Here is a 25,305-nt window from a genome sequence, read left to right as displayed (position 1 = left end):
TATGACGACTCACCAAATGCATCAAGCTCCTGGACATCGTCAAATGGAGGCGTGTGAAGATTCTCAGAAAGATAACTCTCGGGAGTCTGTTGAGCCTGACTGCTGAAATATGGTGAGACTCGAGCGCCCTCTTCTAACGTATGATTAGCATGGTGGTGATGGAACCGACTCGGGGTTCGCAGGAGTAGCTCTGCTCTGCGCTCGGACAAGGTCTGCTGCCTGGGTGAGGGCTTAAACTGATATCGATCACGCCGCATGTTGCCTAGATATACGATACCTCATACCAACAATTGCCACGAAGGGAAGAGATATCAATGAGGACGGACGAGGCTTACGGAAAGATATAGAGGATAGGTACTAGTCTCCCCAAAGGAGACTTGATAGGAGACATGTGACTGCCCACAGCCACCCCCAAATCAGCCACGATGATGTACATTGTCTTATACATCAGCCTTGTATGTCATGGATGATGAAAGATAAGCTACTATAGTTTTGCTTCATATGGTGCAGATGCACGGTGTATAAAAACAGGGGATTTGAGAATCCTATCCAGCTATAATCAACAAGGTAGAAGAACGACCATAGAGTACAAGAAATTGAGGCATTTTCCGTCGAGAACGTAACAGGCGTCACCGCTTCTATCCATCCATATTTACTTCCTGAAACCATGATACAGTGTAGCGCCAATTCAAAAGCCACTATCAAAACACTGGTAATCGCACCCTCGACTCATTGATCCCGAGGGTGCTTCTCAAAGTAACCTCCGCTTGGAGTGCGGCCAGCACTAACGCGTACATGGCCCGGTGATGTAGGTCTCGATGTGGAGAGGCCGGCATCGGACAAGAATGGTGTTCCAGGAAGCTTAATAGATATTTCGTTGGGTGATGGCGAGGCAGGCGAAGCCTCACCACTCTTATTATCCTTCTCATAGCGGTCAACTCGAATGGGGGGCGGACGCAGCGTCTGTCGTTGAGCCTTGACAGGGTTGGCGCTTGACTCCTCACAGAGGCAAGTAGTCACTAGTACTGCGAAAGACCCAAGGAGGAACTGCAAGCATCAACATTAGTTCTCATCTCAGTAAGCGAAGGGGATGATGGCGTACATTTGCAGTGAGTTCAAACTCAAAGAGCCAGGTGCTCGCTAGCGTTGTGAGGACGATGCTTGCAGCCGTAGCAATGTTCCTCGCATCTCTGTAGACATAGCCAATGCAGAAAGACGTGGCAATACCTCCCAGGGCTTGAATAATAACAGTAGACCAAACGACCCAGTTGTATCCATCGAAGAACCCATTGGCTGCCACTTTCTCACCGTCCAGAAATACGACGCCGATGAACAGTGCAGGGAAGATAGAGTAAACGGCCAGTTGAACGTTGCGCACCCAAAGAGATGTCGCCTTCGCGCTGTCTTGAATGACTTTTTCGAAATATACCCCCGCTAGACCAGAGGCAACGCAGGCGCCTACAGTAGCCAAGAGACCAATTGTTCCGTTCAAGCGAGGATTAGCAGTCAGAATATCCTCCTCGATTCCTTCGTAAGTTGCGGAACGCTTGTGTAGATTTTCACGTCCAAGCTTGGCAGCTTTCCACTCCTCTAATGACCGGGGGAAAGAAAGATGCGCAGCTTCATCGAAGTGAGCCTCGTCGACGCTGCCATTGGGGATTTGCACCAGTGCAACCCCAATCACAAGGAGTACCAGCAGACCCCATTTGCGGAGAGAGATCGACCTTCTAAAGACAAAAAGGCTGAATATGGCCGTTACCAGAAGCTTCAGCTGGTACGAGACTTGGAAAGTGGCAGCTTGCAAGTTCGAGAGTGCAATGTACTGCAAAGAATTGGCGATCGTATAGAGACAAGCGGGGATTGCGAGCTTCCAACTATCGCCGGAGAACACGGCGGAGGTGAGCGAAAAGAATAGCGACGTTGCGGGAACCGAAGGTGGTGCCGTCTTCGAAACCTCGTACAGGGCTATAGTCAAGGAGATGGCGAGTTTGGCGACCTCGTTGAAGAAAACAGCGGTGGACGTCAGATACCGTCTGCCGCCAGCTGGCGGCATGACCCTAGAATAATGTGATAACTACAAGGAGAAGTTTAGCTTTCCATTACAGCTGCAGAGCATTGAGTGACATGGTGAACTTACCAACACAAAGGCAGTATACTGTGCCGCCAACTAGACCAGAACACATAGTTAACGGGCGTGCCCAGCAAGGATGACGCTGAGCGCAAAGCACAGGCGCGCAGCAATCTTTTAACAAAGGGTAGATGAAGATCTTACTAGGACCCAAGAAGCATTCTTCATGGTTGTTCCCAGTCCTGCAGACCGGCGCGCTGCGGTCTCTCCCATAGTGATGTTAGTCAACTCGTCCTCGACAGCACTTGCGCTGTCTGTGGTTAAGCTTCGAGTAAGACACTAGCAGTCTTATAGGCTGCCCCGCAGCAATGTTCTCACGTCGCGTAGATTGAAGTAGTTGTAAGCGACTGCGGCGGAGATTTTCTTGAGCGAAATGTGCACGCGTCGGTCGGTTGTCGGAGGGGGAGGGGGTAGCGGGAGCTTGTGCGCGCTGGGCCGTGAGTCCGCCAGCAAACCGAGGCCTGATCGAGTGAGTGGCGAGAAGCAGGTAGAGGAAGGGTCACTAGTTCTAAAACGGGAGGGTAGGATATTAAGGTGTAAAGTTCAAGTAGAGTACCCTCCGTAGAACAAAGGACAAAGGAAGAAAGGCAAGGAAAGCAAGCCTGGAGTGGGTGAGTGAACAAGAGAATATGAGAGTCCGGGGTATTGTCGAGACGCTTGTTTGGGCGGTGTGGGTCACGGGAGGGGGGGAATTGAAAGCACTGAGCAGCAGCAACTGTGGCGGTCTAGTCCCTCAGTCTCGGTTCAGTCCACAGGTTACGTAGGGTGCGTACTGCGTACTCATAGCTTAGAGGTTCCCACTGACTGCTGCCCACTTCCCACTTTCCAGCCTTCAACTCAATTCTTTGAGTCAACCTTTCGCTAATCTCTCATCCACCCCCCCCTCCCCCCTCTCCTGAGGAATGGCAGCTGACGTCACACTAAGACATAGCAGTAACCATTTTAACGTCGATCCATGCTCATCATCAGCGCACACCCGCCCATGCTACTGCCATATGAACAACTACACATATCCATTCTAGCGTCGATTGACAGAGAATCCTTCCGAACAGACAAACCCTGCCTTCGGCACCTTGGCAAGCTACCACATCTCCAATCCAGGCACCGCCACTCGCCTTGTTGTGGTACTTTCCAACGTGCCTGGCTACCATTCGACAAGCCCGGTGGGTATATGCCGGCTTCAGGGGCTGCCTCCTTAGCCTTTCATCGCGGACTTTGAATGGGTGCAACAAGCGGGCGCGTCTCATACACAAACAAACCACGCTCGTGCAAATTCGCAGCCACAGTTCTTTCGTCTTCTACGCAATCAAACAGACCACGTTACGCATGCAGGAGAAAACCATGGTTCAATTTTGAAGTCATTTGATTTGGTGGTACCCCGTACCACCCGTTCTCTAATCTGTCAAAAGGAATATATACATGAGTAGGCAATAATGAGCCAGCGATCGGTGTTGTTAAAGGATAGTCATTTGGTATCATATCGCCAAGTTATATACAAAACGACAACAGTTTAGGTATCAATGAGAAAGCAACGAATGTTCAGGTGGGTAAATAGATAGTTATGAGATGCATCAAGCGAGTGAATGATGCAGTATGATCGAGCGTTGAATTGAAGTTGTTGGACCTCGGTTTCATAAACTTAGAAGACAGCTGAAGTGCTTCCAAGACATCGAGCTTTAGTGGACAGCCGTCACGTTACTGTTCTCGTTGTTCCACCTGATAGCCCAGATAGGAAAGTCGTCGCTCTGGGGCACCTCGTTCGACTCCTCCAGGATGATCGCTTCGCTACTATCCGTGCGTCTCCTTGAGTGTCGTCGCTGTGATTTGGGCACAGCCGGAGGTGGACGCATAGGCGGCGGCTTTTGCGTTGGAAGGGCCGAGAAACGCTGCAAAGGATGCGTGGGTGTTATGGGAGAAGCTCCGCTAGTGATGGGGGATGGAAGGCTCTCGGAGTATGCAAGACTGGTGCGAGGCGAGGGGAACGACCAAACAGTTTTCTGCTCTCCATCAGAAGAACTACTCTGAAACACCAGCCCCTCCCGATCACTTTGCTGCGTGGTTTGGCTCGATATAGCCGAAACTGCCGGGCTCAAGCGTAGGAACGACATGTCCGTGCCATAGAAGGAATCGCGTGAAGGCACGGAAAGCATAGATCCCTGATCGGGTTCCGGAACACGGACTTCGTTGAAGAGACTGGGCGTGATTTTGCCTTGTCGCTGTCTCATGGCTTCTAGAAGATCTTCCTCTTGCCGCGTCACCGCAATGACTCGACTTCGTCTGTTGGCCTCTTTCTGTGCAGTCATTGAGTTTCTAGTGCGCGGAGCAGTCTTTGACTGACTGAAGATAGGGTCTCCATGGAAGAACTCGGGCTCAGAAATGGTGGGGATACCACTTGATCGGCGAGACTGACTCTTCCTAGTGGCTGTTGATGATCTTCCCGCTGACGACATGGAGGGGTTTCGACGAAGAGATTGGTTCCTCTGACTGTATTGCGATCCACGACTTATGCCAGATATTGGCCGGTCGATGTCTCGCAGCGTGCCTCTAGTAGTATGCGCTGCAGAAGCTGTGCAGATTTCAGGCTCACACTCGCCGTAAGTTGCCACACTGTTTCTCGCACTTGCATCAGAATGGCCTCTGGGGTAGGTTTCGTCGTCGTCTTCCTCTTCGTCCTCTGACGAAGACAGACAAAGAACGCTTGACTGGTTGAGATCCGCCGTTCTCAACGTACTCTTGCTGGTTTTCTTGGGCATTGAACTCTTCGCGTTGGCGCCATTGTGCCCAGCATTCGAGGCACGATAAGCTTTTGAAGGAAAGCGGGTTTTAGGAGATAAGTAGGACTCTCTGCTCCATCCGCTCACGGAACTATTGGATGATAGGGCTCGCGAGTCCTGCTCGGTCGACTTCGAATCCCGTTTTAACACGTGATTGTCGCGGGTTTGAGACTGTGCATGCAATCGCTCGGACGGCCGGGCGGTATGTTCCATGTCGCTATACCTTTGCAAAGCAAGGTCCATCTCATTGGTGCGTACGGTCTTCTCGAAGGAAGAATCTGACCAATCTGAGCTTCTCATCTTGTACTTAGTGGATGGCTCTTGAGCGTGGTGGTTGGCTACTTTCAGAATAGATGCCTTCGGATGATGCGGCGTTTTTGATGGCTTTTGAGAGGAATCTTGGGTCTGGGTGTCTCCCGGGTTGGTAGTAGCCTGCTCGAAGGTCACTGAGATGGGCGAAGGCGAATCTACCATCCGCTGGGGGGACAGAAGAGGCGCGGCATTCGCCCGTGGCTTGGGGAACAGCATTGAAAGATCAATCCGAGGCGGACGCATCTTCTTGCGCGAGTCCCTCATGGATTCCTTGGGCTGTTTCAGTCCATGGCGCGGTTCTGCATGTTGCCGCGACTCTGATTTGCGATTTTCGTTGTTTCCAGAGCTACTGGTTGCAACTCCAAGGGACGGGTTCGAGTCCGTCGTTGATTCCTTGGAGGTAAAATAGGAAAATAAGGCCGATGAGGAGCCAGTAAGGTGAAGTCTCTTCGAGGCTGTTGGTACAGCAGGCAAGGCAGTATCTTCCAATCGATATTCCTGCCCCAACAGCGGGGATGAGGCTCGAACACGGAGATGAGCTGGTGGAAGAGTGGATTCTGAACCGGCGGTCGGAAAGGGAACGAAACTCCCACTCTTTTGTGACTTTACCTCCGGAGATCGTCTGAAGGTCGGCTTTTTCGATCTTCTCTTGTCGTCGCGGCTCGGGAATTCATCGCGAGAAGGAATATCAGCGGCTCCCAAGATCTTATAGGCCTTTGAGGAATTCTCGTTCCTCAGATCATCCTGACTCAATGTTGCCGGAAGCTTCCCACTGGGAGTTGGATTCATTTTGGCGATTCTTCTCAGTAACTTTCAATGGTCCGCTGGGTAAGAAGTTTCGATCGCCCGAGTTCATGAGTTCGGTCTGTGACAGTTGCAATCGGACTACTTTACTCTCGTTGCAGCGCTAGCTTGGAGTAACCACATAAATCGTCTCTCCATGCAACAGTGAGATTGGGATAGAGACTCGAAGCTCAAGGTGGAAGGCCTCGAATCCTTTTTAGCTCTTGTGTCCGGATCCGATTGTGTCTTCCCCACACGAGCGTAAGTCGGTGTGCCGTCAGAAACTCCTTGTTCGCCTGTATGGTTACCGTTTTGGTCACAACGTATTCCGGCTTCCAACGTCTCGCTAGCAAATGCTATACTCCGAGTATGCTTGAATAGGCGGTCTGGAAATCGAATGGTTGCTGGTACCTGACCCTATGAACGCCACAATATGTAGGGGCAGGGGTCCGTGGCATAAGGTTAAAGAAAGTAAGATAAGAAGGGAAATAGGTCAGAGTCGTGAAGTAGGTGGTTCGACTATGGAAGAAAATGTGTTGCGGTTTGAGAATAAAAAGAGAGAGGGAAAAAAGGTGAACGAGTGAAGCTATTGTCCAAAAAAAGTGCAGAGCACCAAGAAGAGGATCCTCAACTGCTTTTGAAGGACTGCCGGTGCAGAAGATTGACCGGGCGCAGGAGGGTTCGGCCGTCAAAGCCTAAAGGGAATAGCAGGCGCTATGAAAAAAAAAAAATTTGTTTAATAAAACAAAACAAAAATTAAATCAAAAAACTAAAAACCGTATATTGAAACTATTAATCACGGTGCAGAGAGCACTGTAAAACAGTAGTAGAGAGTTACTATCGGTAAAAGGGGTGGGACACTGAAGACAGAAATACTGGAAGGAGGCGCCAGTAGTGTCTAAATCTAGTAGCATGGGCCAACAACTAGGAGGGAACAAGTCCGGATGAACAACTTCCAGACCCAAACAAAGATGCCTTGAAAGGTGTAAAGGTTCTCTTTTAGCAACTCAAATCGTAGATGTGGAGCATGAGAGCCTGCCAACGAATGTCAAGAAGCAAGCCCTGGGCCATGACCATCACAATCAGGGGAGAACGAATGGTGAGTGGAATTGGAGCATCGTACAACAGCAGTAACAATCGACAGGCACCCCTCAACCATGGCTCCATAGATCGCGAAGTGGCCGCTGAGAGGGGAACTCGAGGGGTGGGTTCGTGGATACCCGGTGATGAGAATTTGATAACTCTTGATGGGTCCCCGGGGCAAGCGATGCCCCATCGAGGCAAGTACAGGATTCAGAAAGGAATTGGTTTCTCATCGTCATGTTGCAATTGGAGGCCGTTCCAAGCCAGTACGAGGAATTGTGCCACAGGTTCTGTCTGGGCTCTGAGGTCGGTCTTTTATGGGGCCGTAGAGGTCCGTGAGAGACTCAGAGTTCCGGAATCCGAATCAGCGCATGAGGGATTATGCTGTGTGTACTGTACATGAGTGCTATACTATCCAAGCTCCGGAGTCCGGAGTCCTGAACGACTAATCTACAATGCAAGAAATTGATTACCTGGAAATTGATGTCTTGAAGTCCAGGGGTTCCGAACGGGGCGACGGGTAAAAATTCCATGGGAACTGGGAACTGGTAAGCGGTTGTCATGATGAGAAAAGACTTGTGTGAGCGAGCAAGTTAGTTGAAGATGCAGTCGAAGTGACAAGTCCACGATAGCGTAACCCCTTGCCTTAGTTAAAGTTTCTTTCTTTTTGTCTCTTCAAGGATGTGTTCCTTCCCGTCTTCTGCATTTTTCTAGGGGCGGTTCTAGAGGCAATAGTGTTCTTTTTTTTTTCCTTTTCCAGGGGAATAAATAATAAATACGGAAAGGTTTAGGCGCGCGGCTGCACACGTGCCTACGTGGACTATTTGGGGATAAACAAACGAAGCCCGGTCTTTTCCTTTCCTCAAGTCAAGAAGAGGGGAAAGAATTGCAGCCATTCGAGCAATGCATCATAAGGGCCGGTGCGCATACATGAGGACTGCATACACCAGTAAAACACCAACTTGTGTATCAGGACTTCGAATCTCAGAAACGCAACCTGTCGCGCTGTCATGTCATACCAAGTTTGTGTCGGCAGCGGGCAAAAATCCTCAGGAACTTAAAAGTCAGGGGCTAAAAGCGGCTAGTCGTTGCTCCACGGGTTCTGCCAACCACTCCGTCGATGATCGATGATCCATGGAAATTGCTGTTTATGTGCACACTGCGCACAGTGGAAAGAAAGCCTTGCCTCGAAGAACTACCTAACCTCCTCGCCTGCCCTCAGCCTCTCAGCCGTCCCTTAGCTGGTTTCTTCCTCCCAATGGGAATGTTCGCTGCTGCTGGTCTTCGTCCCGCGCCCCAGCATCATACCCCGGCGTCGTGCTGGTGGGGTCATCGAAGTTCCGATTCAATAGTGGTCGATGATATCGATCCTGAGCAAGCACGAACCTGCCCATCTCTACTCTAATTGGAATATCTAGGACATCCTCGTCATTCACATGCTGTCTACAGCCGTGCGCCACTACCGATCGGGAGGCAAGATAGCGGCGAACTAGACATCAGTCGTTCGTCATTGGGTAGCCAAAGGCTTAATCTCAAATCTTAGATGCATGGCGATTGAATAGTCAACAATGATCGATGGCCTTCTGGCACATGTTTCCATGGAACGACGCTGAGATGGCGTCTCGCCGAACCCTCATTTGCATGTACATGCAGAGGAATTACTCATATGCGGTTGGCAGCATGGAGAGGGTATGATGACGCCAGTGGCAGTCAGTCTTGTTATCACAGGGATGGACTTGGCTCACTGGCTCCAAATTAATCGAGACAGACGGCGGGATTGATCAGGTCAAGGTTGTGCCGCCTACAATGTTGAATTTGAGGCCTTCGAAGGGGCTGCTGAGATGCAAATCTCAACAGTTTTCTTAGCTTTCATCTCATGCTATCAGTTTCTCGCCATGGCCACTGCTGAGATGAGGTCAATCTGCTTGAGAATGCATGTCAGTATTTCATGCAGCATACTCCGTACCTCGTTTGCTAAGGAATACAGTACAGTACTAGTATGCAGATCGATTATCTGCCAAGCTGCCGTCCGTCTGTCCGGCTATCTTTTACCGAATTAGTCTCCCATTCAATGCCACTCACTTGCCGAGCCAGTTCCGCAGCTCGACAGGGCAGGACATATGACAAATCTGGTTCTCTGCTACGAACACAATTATGTCCACTGCGGCTCGTGCTGACGCTGCTATGAGGACGTCTGAGAGCTGACCTAACAGACGGGAAGAGCCAAGCGTCAGAGTTTCCCCACGAACTCCAGCAAGACGATGTCCAGTTCCTGGAGCGATAACCCGAGATAGTAAGACGCAGCCACATTCTCCAGAAAATGATAAACTCAATCCGCACGTCAAATGAGTTTTAGATGGTCGATAGTACCAGTTTCAGGCATAAGGGACCATTTGCGGACTATTCGCTGACTTGGCTCCCGAACCGCTGGAACCTTTGGGTTTAGACCCCTGATCGACGAGCCCTATGCCGAATTGACATGATTCTCAGGATGTTTTTTTTCAAGTTGTCGGTCCACCCCCTTCCTCGCAAAGGGAGGATTTGGAAAATGGACAAAATAATGATCCAGATGAATCAAACGATAGATTCGAACAGGCAGTACTCCTACCGGTACCAAAACTACCGATTATCTACGAATCGTGGGGGGACTCCGCTCCATGAACCCAGCTAGCCTACTTCATACCTACCATGAGCACAAGAAATTGAAAAAGAGAATCCCCTGGTGGCTATTTCTCCAAAAGATGATCAACCTCATCCTCTCCCGCCATCCCCTATCCCAAAAACAAATCTCTCTCCCGAATTCCCTACCCACTTCCCACCTCTTCCCATCCCGTAGTCCCCGCTGCCCGCACGAATCTAAACCCTCTTCTGCAAATGCTCCGAATATGACGGCTCAATCGTCATGGAGACTTCCCAGACCCCAAACGCACCGGATGTAAGATAGACTACTACATAGTACAACTAAAGGTCAAAAAAATTGTCAGTCCGTGCCGCTTCGCCCACGAACCTGCTGCTGCGGGCATGATGAGCCTTCCGATCCACGATCAAGACCGAAATCCCAAATTTGTTGTACCTTCGTCCCCCCTCCCCCCTCTCCCCACGCCAAAATCCCCGTTTTTTGGCGCTCTGGTGATCCTCGCCAGTACTTGGCTGGGTATTTGATCGGCGTCGCTTTTGCTAGGTGGGGCTTTCGCATCTTCCGGGCTCATGCGATGGTACGGTTTCGGGGTGTTGGCGATGGTGGTACGGAGGTTTATAGGTTTGGGATTGGGGGAAGGAGGGGTGAAGAGGAATAGGGACATTGGCGGCTTTGTGATGAATGCTCACTTGTGTGTGGAGGGGGGGAGGATCAAAGGGGATATTTGGTATGGGTACGTACTCGACGACGACCTCGCATGCGTCTGCTACGCTTTAGAGGTAGAGTGGGGTGAATGGATCAAGAATGAGCTTGGTCTTGTGTCGGTGACAACGGGCATTATAGACGCTCATTGAGACGTATAAGATACGGGTTGGAATGGAAAGGAAAGCCAGGGATATGACCACTGGAGCACTGGAGGTCGATGTGTGGTTGTTCAGGTTGGTATTGATGACTGCTAGGTGTACTATACCTTAAGTACCTTCAGGAGTCTTGATAACTACGTGCTTGGTGCTGGCTATCGAATCGGCCATTGTTCCTTTACGCTTTTAAGTGTTCAATGCCTTGCTCTTTTCGGTTGCCGGGGTTGGAGTGGTAAACCAGCAGGACGGTACTAGGTAGAATGAGAAGTGATCCTTGCTTTCCATGTCAATCTCGATCACATACTAGCTGAGTTAGTCTTTTCTTTGTGGCTTACTATACGAGGCCCGGCAGCTTTCGGAAACAGCTTACTGCGAGTCTGATGGCACGAAAAGAAGGTCATTCATCCACCTCCTGCAACGATTGACCCAGATAAGAAACCGACTCGCTTTTGTCATAGAAACTTGACAGAATATCATACTGCTACTACTATGCTCATAGTAGATTTTTTTGAAACATAACAAGCTTTGCCTGCAAGGTGTACATAGATCACCGTGCGAATAAAGCCGTACCCACTCAAGCAACACCCCATCTTTGCGTCTCAAACCATGCGCGTTTCACGCGATATCAAACTTTTGTGTTATTTCTGCAAACGAACCCCAATTCCCCTCCTGTTCGTGGGTTTGAGCTCTTTCTGGCCACTGCGTGGGGTGGGGGGTTGAGACAGGGAAGGGTGCAATAACCTTGTTTCGAAACATCCTAACCGTACATGAAAGCTAGCCGGAGACCCTAAGCCAGACCCTGGGTCGAAAGCTTGTCATGACTCAGGGTCCTCGTTTCACTTTATAAATAACATGACCGGTGTGTATTACCTCGAGGTTGAAGGTTTTGATCCGACTAATCATGGTCTTCGAGGGGGGTTATGAGCATTTGCACATCACATCCCATTAGTGAGACCTCACGAGCCGCATTGTTCAGACATCGAACTCGTCGGCCCCAACATCAATGAGCTTGGAGTAGTTGCTGATCTTACGTCGCTTTCTGCCACTCCTTCGAAGACTACCTTCGCTCGTCTCTCTCGTCGTCGGTGTCTTTGGGCGCGGAGTTCTGTGGGTCTGTTGGAAGCTATCCCTTCGACTGCTAAACCTTGTGACTCTGCCACTCGGACGGTCTGGTGTCGACTGTTCGGGCTGTGCACTGTCCTCTTTGGGAACAGGCAAGGACTGTTTCCTCTTGCGACTTCGAGTCTGGCTCCCGGTAACCGTTACGATTTCTTCCGGCGGCTCTGTATCGCGCTGTTCCCTTGGCTTGAGCGCGGAATCTAAGCTTTCCTTTTGCGAGTCCGTGTCCTCGGTGTTTGCTTCCCCATCTTTATCGATCAAGGACCTTGTCGCTTCAGTAGGCGGTCCCGAACCATCGGGCCAGATATACTGTCGTACACTAAGCACGGTTGGAAGTCACAACAAGTAAGAGCGGACTTACGTGGTGTCGGATCTTCAGCATCGGATCCAGAATTTCTTCCTCGATTGTCCGCTGGACATCCTCCGAAGCTGGGATGAAGAACTTTGGCAAGCCTCTGCGCGAAAACCCTTTGCTTTTGTATCCCGGTGTTGCTTCCAGGAGCTCGCGCTTTCTGAGCAGCTCCGTCATTTGAATGACGGTCTGTCCATTGCAGTCTACGCGCAGTCAGATTATGGTATCAAAAGTATAATTGATCCACTCACGAAGCTTCTCGGTGAAGACCGACGTATGATTCGGGTAGCCCTCCGTCTGGATGATCTGGATGGCTCTTCTTAGAAGAACCAGGCTGGTCATTTCCTGGAGTACTTGGCCTTCTTTGTGTTGCAGGAGGCAACGATAACAGGCGTGGACATTAGGTAATCTGGCATCATCGCTATCTTTATATCCGTAGCAGGACAAATGCTGATACAAGTGGCAGAATGAGCATTCGATCTACCAACGTTAGTTTCTTTTGTGTTTTTTAACACCATCTGGCTCACCACCTACCATGTATTTCGCTTTTTCTTCGCCTTCCCAGCCGCATTGACACCTCACGGTGCCTTGGCCTTCTTCAGCTCGAGGAGCATCCAAGCCATGAGCTTTCAAATATTCCGTAATGTGACGAACACTTTCATCTGAAAGATTTGGCTTCGGAACTTGTACTGGTTGTATACTGCTTGGTTCCCCAGATTGGGGACGCGCTTCAGGGGCGATAGGCTGTGTAGGAGACAGGCCACTATCGAATTGAGAGCCTGACTCTTGAGTCTGGGCTTGTTAGTAGCTTTTCTAAGGAAATTTGTCATGTCTCAAGCAGAATTCACTCACTCGCAACATTCCTTCCAACTGCAGCCTTTCGGCAGCATCCTGGGTAGTTTCCACAGAATCATCAGCTTTCTGCGATGGCGTAGATGATACAACATGGTCCCGGGTTGATGAACCATCTTTATTGGTGTTGTTGCTCTTTTCGACCACGTTGATGACGGCCTCGCTCTCCTTCTCTCGAAATCCCACATCATCCATTCTCTGAACTACATCCGTATGTTCAAGATCAGGTGGTATTTGGGGCAGAGCTTCTGAGCCTTCTGGTTCAGGCCCAGTCCACTTCATAGAAGATACCCTAAGTCCCACACTGAACATAATCAGCTACTTAGCCATCACAAGGGTTAAGAATCTCCTTACGTATGCCATCCACTATCCATTATACCGCATGATTGCGACTCTCTTCTCCAGTTTTCTGAATGGGGAAACTTGATCGTGTCATCTATCGCCCCATTGAATCCCGGAGGCTCATATTCAGGAGGGCAATTATCAGTATAGAACAAATGAACCCCTAGATTGCGTTTGTCTGGATTCACTTCTGTTAGCGACTTCCCCCTTCGAATGAGCTGAGGATACTGACTTGGAAGAGCTGGTAAGAAGGCACTCAACGTGATCAGCCGCCTCACAATCGTCTCCAAGCCTACTCTGGCTGATTGGGCAGTCTTGATGTCAGCAACTAGTCCCACTGGTTCTATCGACAGACTTTCGAGACGGTGGTTGATATCTCCAGACTCTCCAGAGTATTTGAAGGAGAACGTGTAGGACTCGAGCACATTCTCGGGGGCATCCTTGTCGACAAGGACGGTCAATTGGACGGCTTCCAGCACTTTCTTGCTTAAAGCGTCGAAGATGCCGTTTTCCTGCGCATGTCAACATGCTGTAATGCGCGATTGACTACGGAGTCATACCAAGATGTCAAGGATCATATCCGCCTTGGGATCGGAGCCTCGAAGGATGATCTTGAGCGGCTGGCCCCTTTTGCCTTTGCCAAAGGGAACCTGCGCATCAGACTCTAGCGTAGGACATGGTGTATTCCGGTCGAGGAATTCGCGGTAGGAGAATTTCCTTTCGCGCTGGGTTTCCTTGAGGTCCCTGTCATCGAAACAGGGAAGCGGTAGGAACTCCCTGCAGCATAACACATCTATGAGATTCTAGCTCTATAGCGAATCGAGGCGGAAACGCGACGAACCGAAGGTAGAATAAGGTACCAAACTAGTCAGGTGCGTCAGGCGGATGTCGGTGACAAGCCCACAAGGGTATGATCATTGAGGCCCTACCGATACATGCAGCATGATCTGAACCATCTCCAAGCTTTGTTGCTGCTGCTGCGATATACTTTCTTTAAGCACTAATCTTGGAGGGGCTCCAATGACGGTCTGGGTCTGGACATTGGTTGTGGGCCCGCTACTCGCCGCCGCATCATGAAGGATGCGAGGAGGTTGTACTTGAACGGAGGGGTAAAGCGGATTGGAGTCCCTAGATCTGACCATTCTGGCAAGCGGCAAGATGAATGATCTGAAGAATGCAGTATGGTGCGTGTGATCAATGGAAGGAGTTCGCAGGGAAAAGGGAGGAATCGGAGCACGGTAAGGCAGAGTAACATTGCAGGTGAGCAAGCAGCAAGCAATGTTTCGGGGAAAGCAGACCGACCAAAGGCGAGTTGACGGGTTGACGGGTTGACGACATCAGACCGACAACACCCAAAGTACCGTCCGGGTCACGGGGAATGCGAAGACCATTTTTTCCTGCCAGCAGAACCCGCCTTATGATAATGAATGATTTTTGGAGAATGTACAATCTATCTAGTATCTACTGTGAGTTCGTAGGAGCTTCTCTGGCCATTCTCCACCTAATCAAGGTAACCAAGGTGACACACGGTACTGCTTTCGCTGGAGGATCGCAACGGGAAATATATGTATTGATCAAGGAGCCATTCAACCATAGGTGATCCAAACACTACAGTAATCTTACTGTGCGACCTGTGATTGGTAGTTTTGCCACAGGGCTAGAACCAGACCGATCAGCTTGAACCTCTACCTACTGCTTACCGTAGTCATTGATGAAAAATTGAATGGTTTGGATGGTCAAAAAGTGATTGAATGCCTGCGGTCGAGGCTGTCAACTGCTGTACCGTAGTTATTGTACAGTAGTAATATTCTCTGGAACCGGCAACCGATGATCGATAACGCGGGCGAGACGGTCTGACTTTATCTGGCGCTTCCCCGCAATTGTCCCTGGCAAGTCTGGCATGTCGATGTCTTTTCTTCCTTGATCGCACACAAAACAATGATGGATACAGGTAGATACTACTCTGCGCTTTTATGACGACTTTCTCACCTTGATGGCTTCGACCTTCAGAGAACATGGCAAAGAATAAAAAATAAAAAGCAAAAAAAAAAAAAAAACAATATCATCTCCCTTGAAGACCCCCACCATGTCACGTGTACTGTTTCCGAGGCAAGTGGCGAGATCCCAGTCTTACTCAGTGTATCCTTATATGTAGTCTTGCACGAGGAGTCCTCGTCAAACGGACAAAAAAAGCAGAAAAAGCGATCAAGTCTACAAAGTAAGACACAAAAGTGTCATATGCACTGATAATGAAGGGCGGATAAGAAGTATTGGTGGCGGTGGAAACAGGAACCTACTGTAGTATCCCGACACGCCCGCGATTCGATGCCATGATTCTGCATGTCCCAAGCCAGAATGATTGGGCTTCAGGTCACAGAGCGTTCCGCGCATTGGGCAAATTGAATCTGCAGGACGGCAAAAAAAACTCAGCTGCTAATTTAACCGCCCGCCTCGCCTCTTGAATTTTTGCCTCCTTCGTTGTTTGCTTTCTTGTTCTTCATTGTTCAATGCAGTTTCGGTGTACGGAGTATGTGTAAAAGTTGCACCACCTGCTTACTGCGTATCAGAAACTTGGCCTGCAAAAACCCTTGATTTGCCATACATTCTTCCAAGCTCTGTCGTCACTAAACCTGCAACTGCGGAGAATGAAAATGACGATTTCGCCCCAAAACGAGGACCTCGGGAAGGCGGCCAGATTGGGCTAGTCGGTGTTAAGAACAAACTAACTTACTGTACTTAGTAGTACTTTTACAGTAACATCTGTAACTTAACTCAGCTATTTTAATATGTTAGTTAATGATTGAGTATTACTCCGTTAGTAGCCCAGGTGCGGGCTCGATGATTACTTTCCATAGTCGGGTTTGCTACTTGATTAACTTGTTTAAGTTAGTTAAGTTTAGTTACTTGAGACTGTGAGACTGACTAAGTAAACTTCCAACCAGAAAAGAAGGCACCGACCCAAACCACCAGTAAGTTAGTTTACCTGGTACTCGCCCGCCAACCACCTCCAACTCCCTCTCCCTCCCTCTCTCTCCTCCACTCCACTGCTCCAGCCCAGCCTGTCTCCTCCCTCTCCTCTAATTCCCTCCCTCCCTCATCCCAACTTACTTACTCTCCGCACAACAACCTCCTTGTCAGCAAAGCACACCACAGCTTCTCCAACCTTATCCAACCCACTCCTTTTACTTACACCTCTGACCACTTCTGTTCCTCTTTTCTCTCCAGTCGACCTTGCTTGGCACGGATATGTTCTAACGACTCTTTCCCAATCCTCTTGGGCACTCAAATGGTTTTGACGGGCGTGTATCGTGTTGGCGACCCTCTTTAACACCGACTTTGCTTCGACAAGAGTCTAGCCGACTTTCTCGCGCACAAAACTACGATTCCTCGCCCCATTATAAAAAGAATCCTGTTCACCCGCACTAGCTTCGCAAAGTATCTGAGATCATCTTCGATGGTGCCTCATACTTCATCACACTCTCGAACCTGAGCCCGCCTTGACCACGCTATCTTAGCGCGACAGACTCTCAAACCGTGCTTAACACTGCAACCCCGTCCCTACAACAGCACCGGACTCTGGGAACACGCCATGGAGGACCGCGAAAATGGTCATGGTCTTGACCCTGGCTCTCCCAAAGCAGCCGTAGGACAATTCTCGTTTGCTCCTGCCACTCAAACCACGGTTGTGACGACCACCACCACTACGACCACCACTTTTCCACCCATGTCCATAAGGCCGCCTCACGCAATGCGGAATCTCGACCCGAAACTATATCCTTTAGCATCATCTCCTACTCCTCCATCATTGAGAAACATTAAGTTCGAACTTGGTGGGAAACAGGTTATCTTTCACGAGCCCGAAGACACGGCAGCCAAGCTGAAGGAGGTATGTTTGTCTGATCTCCGCCTTGTGATTCGCTTGTCTTGATTTTATCATGATTATACTGATATAAATCATGTAGCTGAACGAAAAGGCGGTTGCTCTGAACGCTTCAAACGGTATGGTACGATCCGTGACCTCATTTACCTCAGATGATGCCCAACTGGCCCGACGTTCTCAGCCCCTGAACAACCTCTCCATATCTAAGCGTCGCGCTATCGAGAATAGTCACCGTATTACTCATGCGTCTTCCCAAAGAGTTCCGTCCGAGCCTTCAGCTCGTTCGTTTCGTTCTCAAGACCCCACGCAAGCACAATCTATGACGGCTGGCCTCGCCACTCCGGAGACGGAAAGCAATAACAGTGCGGGGGAGGGTGTCATTCCCAGACGGAGGGTCTACAGTCTGAGTAATCCTCGCCGAGAGACATTGCTACGATCCCCGTTGTCCTCGGAGATTGAGTCGCAGGGCACTTTTTCAGGAAACAACACCTGGAGAGAACCGTTCCGCACCAAAACCGTCGTCTCAGACCGAAGCAGGCCGTTAGCTCGGAGTGACACGGAATCAAGCCTCAGTCGACCTCACTTAGGGGCGTCTGCAAGTCAGGATTCTGGATATGGTGCTCCGGACGACGATTCTCAGCATCCACCAAGCGAATCAGCGTCACAGCGGGCATTTATCGATAATGTGGTGGCACAAGATATGTGCTTGCCTAGCCCAAGTCTGTCCCCAGTCGCTGCGATGAACGCAATGAACGTTGATTCCTCGTTTGACTCTGCCGAAGACCCAGAAGCTGACACGGATTCGAGTTATGACAATAATGACACCAAGGCGGTAGGTTCTTTGCGGAATGTGCAAGCGAAGGCAACGTTCGTTGAGCAAGCTGGCGGCAGCTCCTCGACGTCTGTGACGCAGCGGTCTGCTTCGCTAATGGAGATTCCCGCAGTCCTGGAATTTTTCGACACGATTCCCGATCCGATGAAACCGTATGTCATGCATCAGCTGCTCAAACGTTGTCCCAAATCGACCTTGCAGTTTGTTGCAGACGTTGTAAATCCGGCCCTGAAGTGTGATTTCTTGTCTGCTCTTCCGACCGAGCTAAGTCTCAACATTGTCAAATATTTCGATGTTCAGACCATGTGTCGAGCTGCGCAGGTGTCCAAACGATGGCGACATATCATCAACTCTGACGAGAAGTCGTGGAAAGAGCTCTTTGATCGAGATGGCTTTAAACTTCCCGATGGAGAGCTGGAACGTGCAATTAGAGAAGGATGGGGCTGGCAGTTCCCGAGCGGCAGCGAGGACCATGAAAAAGACTTGGGTACATTGCCATCCTTTCAGTCTGATGAGGAGTCCGGCCACAACAAGACTGCGGTATCTCTTGCGGAGTCAAGTGACATGGCATTGTCTTTTAGTCGTCGACCGAAGAGGAAAGCCGTCACGCGTGTCTCAAGCCGGAAATTAACAAAGAGGAAGATTTCTTCAAGCGGAACTGATCATTCCGAATCCGCAGATTGGAGAACAGAGGTGTCTAACTCGGAAGGACCTTACGCTGCCGCGAATGCCGCCGCTGCCGCTATCCCATACCCAGAGATAGGCCTGCCAACCCTACGAGGACTTCATCTCTACAAATCGCTATATCAGCGTCATTATGCCATCCACAAAGCTTGGATGAAACCGGATGTCAAACCAAGACATATTGCATTTGGGGCACACGGTAATCACGTGGTCACTTGCTTGCAGTTTGACACGGATAAGATTGTGACCGGAAGTGATGACACAAATATCAATGTTTTCGACACAAATACTGGTGTTCTCAGAGCAACCCTGGAAGGCCATGAGGGTGGCGTTTGGGCTCTCGAGTACTACGGCAATACTCTGGTTTCTGGATCTACCGATCGATCAGTCAGAGTTTGGGACATAGAAAAAGCGAAGTGTACCCAGGTCTTCCACGGGCACACCTCAACTGTACGCTGCCTGCAAATTGTCCTACCAACGGAAGTGGGGAAAAAGGCCGATGGCTCTGCTGAGATGATGCCTAAAGAGCCATTAATCATCACAGGTTCTCGTGATTCCAATCTGCGGGTCTGGAAACTTCCGAAGCCTGATGACCCTGAGTATCATCCTAGTGGACCTCACTCGGACGACACTGATTGCCCGTATTTTGTTCGTGTTCTTACAGGTCATCAGCACTCGGTCCGAGCGATTGCAGCACATGGTGACACGTTGGTGAGCGGGAGTTATGACTTCACAGTCCGGGTATGGAAGACGTCAACGGGAGAAGTTGTCCACAGACTTCAAGGTCACACACAAAAGGTGTATAGCGTGGTCTTGGACCATAAACGTAATCGCTGTATCAGTGGAGCCATGGACGTCATGATCAAAGTCTGGTCTCTGGAGACAGGGTCACTCTTGTTCAACCTGGAAGGTCATACCTCTCTCGTTGGACTGCTCGACTTGAAATATGAACGTCTGGTTTCAGCAGCTGCAGATTGTACTCTGCGGATCTGGGACCCGGAGACCGGTCAATGCAAGAACTTGCTGAGCGCCCATACGGGGGCGATCACATGCTTCCAGCATGACGAACAGAAGGTCATCTCCGGCTCCGATCGAACTTTGAAGATGTGGGATGTTCGCACTGGAGAGTGTGTTCGAGACCTTCTCACCGATCTGGGCGGAGTTTGGCAGGTCAAGTTCAACGATCGTCGCTGCGTTGCTGCAGTGCAACGTCGTGAAGTGACTTACATCGAAGTGAGTATTGTGTTTGCTATATACAAGAGTTTTTTGCTGACCATTTCCAGGTTCTCGATTTTGGCGCTTCGCGCGACGGTGTGCCCAGTGAGCAGCTAGGCAGACGTATTCTTGTCAATCGCTGGGGCAACGAGGTCAGCGACACTGACGAAGATTACGATGTGTCGGATGCTTAGATCCGACCCTGCTACTTGTTGTCCGGCTTTTTCCCCCACAGAGACGGTTGAGGACAGTCAATCGACATCTAGGCAACGGCACGGCCACTTCATTCCCTCGTTTAAACTCAACAGATCCAGCCATGAAATAATTACGATACCCCTCCATGGATTTTCTATTCCTATCATGAGACTTGCATAGCGTGGTTAGCATATTTTGATGTGCGGCATAATGATGGGTCGGCGTTGTGGCATTCAAAACATCCTGTTGACCCCAGGGTCAACGTTCTTTCCGTCTTGATTTGCGCCATGTCTCGCATATTCTGTGTCCATATGCATTTAACATTATCTCAAGCCCCAGGCCTTCAAGGTCTCGGCCTCTGTTCATGCTTAAACATTTTTGCACACATTGCAGCTGTTTCAATACTCACTTGCCATAGAAGTCAATGAAAAAATGTCTTTGAAGTGGCCCTGACTAGTGCTTGTAATGAATAAATATGTCTTGTTGAAAAATTACTTATTTACACGTAATACTACAATGCGCTCGTCGATCAAACTGACGACGTCAAGCGAGCGTTAACAGAGACCGTGGATCCTAGCATAGCCTGAGAGGTTTGAGAGTCGCACGCGGACTCGCGCATCAATCCGCAAGCTATGCATGTCGATAGCAAGATCAAACCAGATGACCTTCACAAATGGGCACCGGTAGCATCGAACATGATGCGAGGCGCATAGCCTTTGCTCCAAATGTGACAGAAAACATGGCAATATTTATGCCTCCCGCCTTGGGGGAGCGGAGGGGTGAACATGGCCCCCCCGTCTTAGTGAAAATCAATTCAAGGCACGTCCAAATTGTGTCCTGATTCCCTTCCGCTCTCGTTGTATGGGTGGTACCATGGTGAATTCGATTTCTGGGGGGTCCCCGTGAAGGAGTCTCTCTCTCTCCATCTCTGTTTCATCGTCGTTTGGGCGACACGTGGGATGAAAAAGTGATTGGCCCACTGAACACCTTCGTTACCGGAAGTTTACCGGCCTTCGTCTTGGTGTTCTTCTTCTCTTCGCCCTCCTCGTTCTGTACCTGCGTCACCGCCGCCTTCTCTTGCTTAATCACATTCCCCTCCGCGTCCAGATTCGCATCATACCCGGCCGCCTTCAAGATGGCCCAGCGCAGGGCGGAGATGCCGATGTAATTGCCGGGGGTGCGCTCGAGGTGCGCACAGGCGGTCAGGGTCTCCCCGAGGGGCGGGGGACCGTTCCATTCCCGGGCGATGTCGGCGGCCGACTCCCGGAACTCGCGGTGCAGGTCGCGACACAAGGCGAGGGAGGACTCCGAGATGCCGGAGCGGAGCTGGCTGCGCTGCTTGACGAGGACCTTGTCGATCTTGGGGACGACGATCTGGTAGGGGAGGCCGTATTCGCTGAGCGAGCGGATCATGACGCGGTCCATGGGCTTCATGCCGTGGAAGCCGTCGATGAGGAGGAAGATGCGGCGGAGTCTAATTGTGTGTAACTATCAAGTTAAAAGGTGGGGTTTGCGTGGGGGATTGCTGCTCGAGACCAAAACGTACTGCTTCCTCTTCTGCAGGTACTTCATGATTTCTTTACCCCAATTATACCGACCGCCATAGCCGTAGCCCGGCATATCCAGCAGCACGATTTTCGACTCGCCGCCTTTGGTGCCGCCGATGCCGAAGGCGTTCATCTCCCGCGTCCGGCCGGGTTTCGTCGAGGTGTAGCAGAGCTTGCCCGTCATGATGCGGTTCAGGAGGGAGCTCTTGCCGACGTTGGAGCGGCCGAGGAAGCAGACCTCGGGCTCGTGGGCGGACATGGGCGTCGTCAGGAACTTGCTGGCCGACCAGAGCTTGACAGGGGAGTGGCGCGAGGGGGCGAAGAACTTGTCCGCGTAGGCGAGCTGGGCGTCATTGGGGCACTCGGTCTCATAGTAGTCGTTGAGGATGGTTGCTGGCAGGTCGGAGAGGGGCGTCTTCGGGGTAGGGTGTGCTGGTAGGTCAGAGAGAGGCGGATTCGAGGTAGGGTGTTGAGGGTCGACCGCCTCTGCAGGGCTGGAGAAGTCTTCTTCCAGCGGGGGCTCGGTAGGCGAGGAGTTCCTCGCCGTTACTGCGGAGGAGAAATATCGATGGACTTGTGCCTGTAACGGCCGGATCGAAGATCTGAGAGTGTATAGTTGGATAACCATGTTGAGAATTTGGCGAGTCCCCCCACTCAGAACAAGGTTGTTGAGGTGATGATGGTCTGGTAGTTTTTTGGAGACAAGCTTTCCTCCGCGGCGCACGGAATCAGAAAATCTGCCGGGCGGTGACATTCTAGGTCGGTCCGATTGACTCCACCGCCTAATCGATAAGAAGATGCGTCACGCCCGCGCGAGGGGAAATCGGAGAGCTTCGGAGATACGCACAATACAGACCGACTCGGACTACTGCAGGTACTCTTCCTGAGCTGGTTCACTTGGAGCACTTAACTCACCACATATTATCTTTCTCTCTTTCAATCCCTTCGCAACGCGTCCATATTCCAGAAGACAGACAAGAGCCAGGCCTCCAAGATGATCAACGCCGTCCTGGTGTTCAACAACAACGGTCAACCCCGTCTGACCAAGTTCTATACTCAAATTGTGAGATGTTCTCTCTACAGGCCTTGCCCGCATCCCCTCTTATCTCTTGCTCACCTGAACCCCCTATTTCCCCCCATCCAGCCTTGTCATTGCTAACCCTCTCTCGCACACACCAGGACACCCAAACCAAACAGACCCTCATCACCCAGATCTACAACCTGGTCTCCCAGCGCCCCCCAAGCGCCTGCAACTTCCTGCCCCTCCCGCCGCTGCTCTCGCGCGGGGCCAGCGCCAGTGCCGCCAACGGGCCCTCGGACGCGCCCACCCAGATCACCTACCGCACCTACGCCACCCTCTCCTTCATCATGATCTCGACCTCGACCGAATCGCCCCTGGCGCTGATCGATCTGATCCAGGTCTTCGTCGAGGCCCTGGACCGCATGTTCGAGAACGTCTGCGAGCTGGACCTCATCTTCGGGTACGAGACCATGCACGCGGTGCTGGGGGAGATGATTGTCGGCGGCGTGGTCGTCGAGACCAACATCGAGAAGATCGTGGCTGGCGTGAAGAGCCAGGAGGGCCAGCTGGGAAAGAAGCGGGCGATTCAAGCCGCCAGTTCGGGGCTCGGGAGGGGTGGGTTGCCTGGGCTGGGTGGGTGGCGGTAGAATCTAGTTAGTCTATACGGTGATAGACCGGGGGAAAGGGGAGGAAGTGCTATGCATCAAGCGATATCTGATACCGCAAGTAGGGATGAGATGAGACTCTAATGTGTAATGATTTTCTTTGGCTGTATACGGTTTGGTTATTTTGTATGCGCATACAGGGTTGTTCTGTTGATGGCGTTGGGGTAATGTGATTTGACTAGACCTGGCTTTTAATTTTGATTAGAGGCAACCAGTAACTCGACAGACAATCTACAACGAAGTCACACTAGCTACAACTTCAAAATAGCTACTGAATTAAGGATATGCAGGCTGGAATATGGTTAAGTATAGTACACCGCCCGCTATTCTGCCAGGGGGTTGAGCCCTATTGCACGTGATCTAAAGGAATCTGGAACGCCGGCAAGGCAGTTGTTCCGAAGGCGGCCCACAGAAGCGGCAGGCGGCTTTTTCTCCGCGAAAATCAAATTGCTTCCCTTCGTTTCTTCTTTTCTCTCGATCGTCAATCCCGTCACTCAACGCCGCTGCGGATCTCAGTCGACAACAATGGTGGTAAGCATTTAAGATTTCTACATCCCAATGAAGCAACAAAATTCCTCTATCCTCTAGAGAGAGAGAGAGAGAACACACCCTTGTCATCGACAAACAACTGCCGACGACCGACATGTTGTGTGAAAGACCATAACTGTGGGAAGTCGGTAACTTGCATCTCGCGCACCTCTATCTTGAGATAGCAATGTTTTCCGCTGCATTTCGTGGATATTGGGAACCCTTCACTGGGCCCTCTCAAGTGAAACGGAATCAGTGATGATTTGGCTGGAGTCGCAAGGTTGTAGCCGGATTCTTTTTGTTCCTTTTCCCAATGTGATATGAGCTTGGGATACAGTTCATGCGCACAGGAATAGGAGCGAATCCAAGTTTCGGCTGCAACTTTGCGATCTCTCTAGAGTTTAAAGAAGAGTTTCAGCACAAGAAAAAAAATACAACATGGTGGAGCACACGATGCTGATTTCTTCTTTTTTCTCAATGATAGCCCCCTAAGTCCGGAAAGAAGGTTGCCTCCCTCCCTTACCCCCAGGGTAAGGCTGGTTCCAAGAAGACCGCTAAGGTGAGCACACGCCCTTCAGATCTTGAGCTTGTCAAGGCCCAGATTGTCGAAAGACGACCTCTTATGTAATTGCTAACGAATCCCCACCCAGAACCCTCTCATCGAGAAGCGTTCCCGCAACTTCGGCATTGGCCAGGACATCCAGCCCAAGCGCAACCTGAGCCGCTTCGTCAAGTGGCCCGAGTATGTCCGCCTCCAGCGCCAGAAGAAGATCTTGAACCTCCGCCTCAAGGTCCCCCCTTCCATCGCTCAGTTCCAGAGCACCCTGGACCGCAACACCGCCGCCCAGACCTTCAAGCTCCTCAACAAGTACCGCCCCGAGACCAAGGCCGAGAAGAAGGAGCGTCTCCACGTCGAGGCCACCGCCGTCGCTGAGGGCAAGAAGAAGGAGGATGTCTCCAAGAAGCCCTACAACGTCAAGTACGGTCTCAACCACGTTGTCGGCCTCGTTGAGAACAAGAAGGCTTCCCTCGTCCTCATCGCCCACGATGTCGACCCCATCGAGCTGGTCGTCTTCCTGCCCGCCCTCTGCCGCAAGATGGGTGTCCCTTACGCCATCGTCAAGGGCAAGGCCCGTCTCGGTACTGTCGTCCACAAGAAGGTATGTCTCCCTACTGCTCTGCTCCAAACCCCTACATATCCCTTGAAGACACTAACAGTTCCCCTCCAGACCGCTGCCGTCCTCGCTCTCACCGAGGTCCGCTCCGAGGACAACACCGAGTTCTCCAAGCTCCTCTCCGCCATCAAGGAGGGTTACACCGACAAGTACGAGGAGTCCCGCCGCCACTGGGGTGGTGGTATCATGGGCGCCAAGGCTGTCGCCCGCCAGGAGAAGAAGCGCAAGGCCGTTGAGGGTGCCATCCGTGTCTAAGCTAGTCTCGTGTCACTAGATCCCCAGATACCAAACCAAAAAGCTTAGCTATGTGAACCGAAAAA

General features: G+C 50.9%; 7 protein-coding genes across 7 annotated transcripts; 3 read left to right on the top strand and 4 right to left on the bottom strand.

Moving 5' to 3' along the window:
• Positions 1 to 494: 494 nt before the first annotated feature.
• BO95DRAFT_441295 (putative UDP-galactose transporter) lies at positions 495 to 2,762 on the bottom strand. Its single transcript, XM_025586151.1, has 4 exons — positions 2,273 to 2,762; positions 2,138 to 2,167; positions 1,103 to 2,074; positions 495 to 1,047 (listed from the first exon to the last, which is right to left on the bottom strand). Exons 1-4 carry the CDS (start codon positions 2,339 to 2,341, stop codon positions 730 to 732), a joined length of 1,389 nt encoding a protein of 462 aa, XP_025443684.1. The 5' UTR covers positions 2,342 to 2,762; the 3' UTR covers positions 495 to 729.
• Positions 2,763 to 3,804: 1,042 nt separating this feature from the next.
• BO95DRAFT_410288 (uncharacterized protein) lies at positions 3,805 to 6,003 on the bottom strand (the record flags this gene model as incomplete). Its single annotated transcript, XM_025584173.1, has 1 exon — positions 3,805 to 6,003. The coding sequence occupies one exon, from the start codon at positions 6,001 to 6,003 to the stop codon at positions 3,805 to 3,807; it is 2,199 nt and encodes a 732-aa protein (XP_025443683.1).
• Positions 6,004 to 11,550: 5,547 nt separating this feature from the next.
• Positions 11,551 to 14,385, bottom strand: BO95DRAFT_462192 (putative meiosis specific protein Hop1; the record flags this gene model as incomplete). Its single annotated transcript, XM_025588892.1, has 10 exons — positions 11,551 to 12,006; positions 12,059 to 12,252; positions 12,301 to 12,529; positions 12,584 to 12,841; positions 12,902 to 13,205; positions 13,256 to 13,421; positions 13,476 to 13,755; positions 13,804 to 14,020; positions 14,085 to 14,107; positions 14,173 to 14,385. The coding sequence occupies 10 exons, from the start codon at positions 14,383 to 14,385 to the stop codon at positions 11,551 to 11,553; spliced, it is 2,340 nt and encodes a 779-aa protein (XP_025443682.1).
• Positions 14,386 to 14,503: 118 nt separating this feature from the next.
• On the top strand, positions 14,504 to 14,895 carry BO95DRAFT_85229 (uncharacterized protein). The gene has a single exon (XM_025592276.1). It carries the CDS (start codon positions 14,622 to 14,624, stop codon positions 14,841 to 14,843), a length of 222 nt encoding a protein of 73 aa, XP_025443681.1. The 5' UTR covers positions 14,504 to 14,621; the 3' UTR covers positions 14,844 to 14,895.
• Positions 14,896 to 16,832: 1,937 nt separating this feature from the next.
• On the top strand, positions 16,833 to 20,048 carry BO95DRAFT_430454 (WD40 repeat-like protein; the record flags this gene model as incomplete). Its single annotated transcript, XM_025584958.1, has 3 exons — positions 16,833 to 17,129; positions 17,206 to 19,872; positions 19,923 to 20,048. 3 exons carry the CDS (start codon positions 16,833 to 16,835, stop codon positions 20,046 to 20,048), a joined length of 3,090 nt encoding a protein of 1,029 aa, XP_025443680.1.
• Positions 20,049 to 20,694: 646 nt separating this feature from the next.
• Positions 20,695 to 22,270, bottom strand: BO95DRAFT_410277 (translation initiation/elongation factor MRX8). The gene is made up of 2 exons (XM_025584172.1): positions 21,596 to 22,270; positions 20,695 to 21,523 (listed from the first exon to the last, which is right to left on the bottom strand). Exons 1-2 carry the CDS (start codon positions 22,222 to 22,224, stop codon positions 20,983 to 20,985), a joined length of 1,170 nt encoding a protein of 389 aa, XP_025443679.1. The 5' UTR covers positions 22,225 to 22,270; the 3' UTR covers positions 20,695 to 20,982.
• Positions 22,271 to 22,413: 143 nt separating this feature from the next.
• BO95DRAFT_472397 (60S ribosomal protein L7A) lies at positions 22,414 to 25,305 on the top strand. The gene is made up of 5 exons (XM_025589649.1): positions 22,414 to 22,659; positions 22,776 to 23,162; positions 24,295 to 24,369; positions 24,461 to 24,970; positions 25,040 to 25,305. The coding sequence occupies exons 1-5, from the start codon at positions 22,591 to 22,593 to the stop codon at positions 25,238 to 25,240; spliced, it is 1,242 nt and encodes a 413-aa protein (XP_025443678.1). The 5' UTR covers positions 22,414 to 22,590; the 3' UTR covers positions 25,241 to 25,305.

The sequence above is a fragment of the Aspergillus brunneoviolaceus genome, assembly GCF_003184695.1.
Source record: "Aspergillus brunneoviolaceus CBS 621.78 unplaced genomic scaffold BO95scaffold_22, whole genome shotgun sequence".
Lineage (NCBI taxonomy): Eukaryota > Fungi > Ascomycota > Eurotiomycetes > Eurotiales > Aspergillaceae > Aspergillus > Aspergillus brunneoviolaceus.
The sequence above is the reverse complement of the archived record's forward strand: the minus strand, read 5'-3'. Positions and strand labels throughout refer to the sequence as shown.

Excerpts from the sequence above, each read along its gene's own strand:
- BO95DRAFT_441295 (XM_025586151.1), bottom strand. The coding sequence starts at position 2,341 with ATGGGAGAGACCGCAGCGCGCCGGTCTGCAGGACTGGGAACAACCATG. Across the intron at positions 2,168-2,272 it reads AGAATGCTTCTTGGGTCCTA|TTGGCGGCACAGTATACTGC; the intron begins GTAAGATCTTCA and ends GTTCTGGTCTAG. Across the intron at positions 2,075-2,137 it reads AGTATACTGCCTTTGTGTTG|TTATCACATTATTCTAGGGT; the intron begins GTAAGTTCACCA and ends TTCTCCTTGTAG.
- BO95DRAFT_85229 (XM_025592276.1), top strand. The coding sequence starts at position 14,622 with ATGCGAAGACCATTTTTTCCTGCCAGCAGAACCCGCCTTATGATAATG.
- BO95DRAFT_410277 (XM_025584172.1), bottom strand. The coding sequence starts at position 22,224 with ATGGTTATCCAACTATACACTCTCAGATCTTCGATCCGGCCGTTACAG. Across the intron at positions 21,524-21,595 it reads TACCTGCAGAAGAGGAAGCA|ACTCCGCCGCATCTTCCTCC; the intron begins GTACGTTTTGGT and ends ACACACAATTAG.
- BO95DRAFT_472397 (XM_025589649.1), top strand. The coding sequence starts at position 22,591 with ATGATCAACGCCGTCCTGGTGTTCAACAACAACGGTCAACCCCGTCTG. Across the intron at positions 22,660-22,775 it reads CCAAGTTCTATACTCAAATT|GACACCCAAACCAAACAGAC; the intron begins GTGAGATGTTCT and ends CGCACACACCAG. Across the intron at positions 24,971-25,039 it reads GTACTGTCGTCCACAAGAAG|ACCGCTGCCGTCCTCGCTCT; the intron begins GTATGTCTCCCT and ends GTTCCCCTCCAG.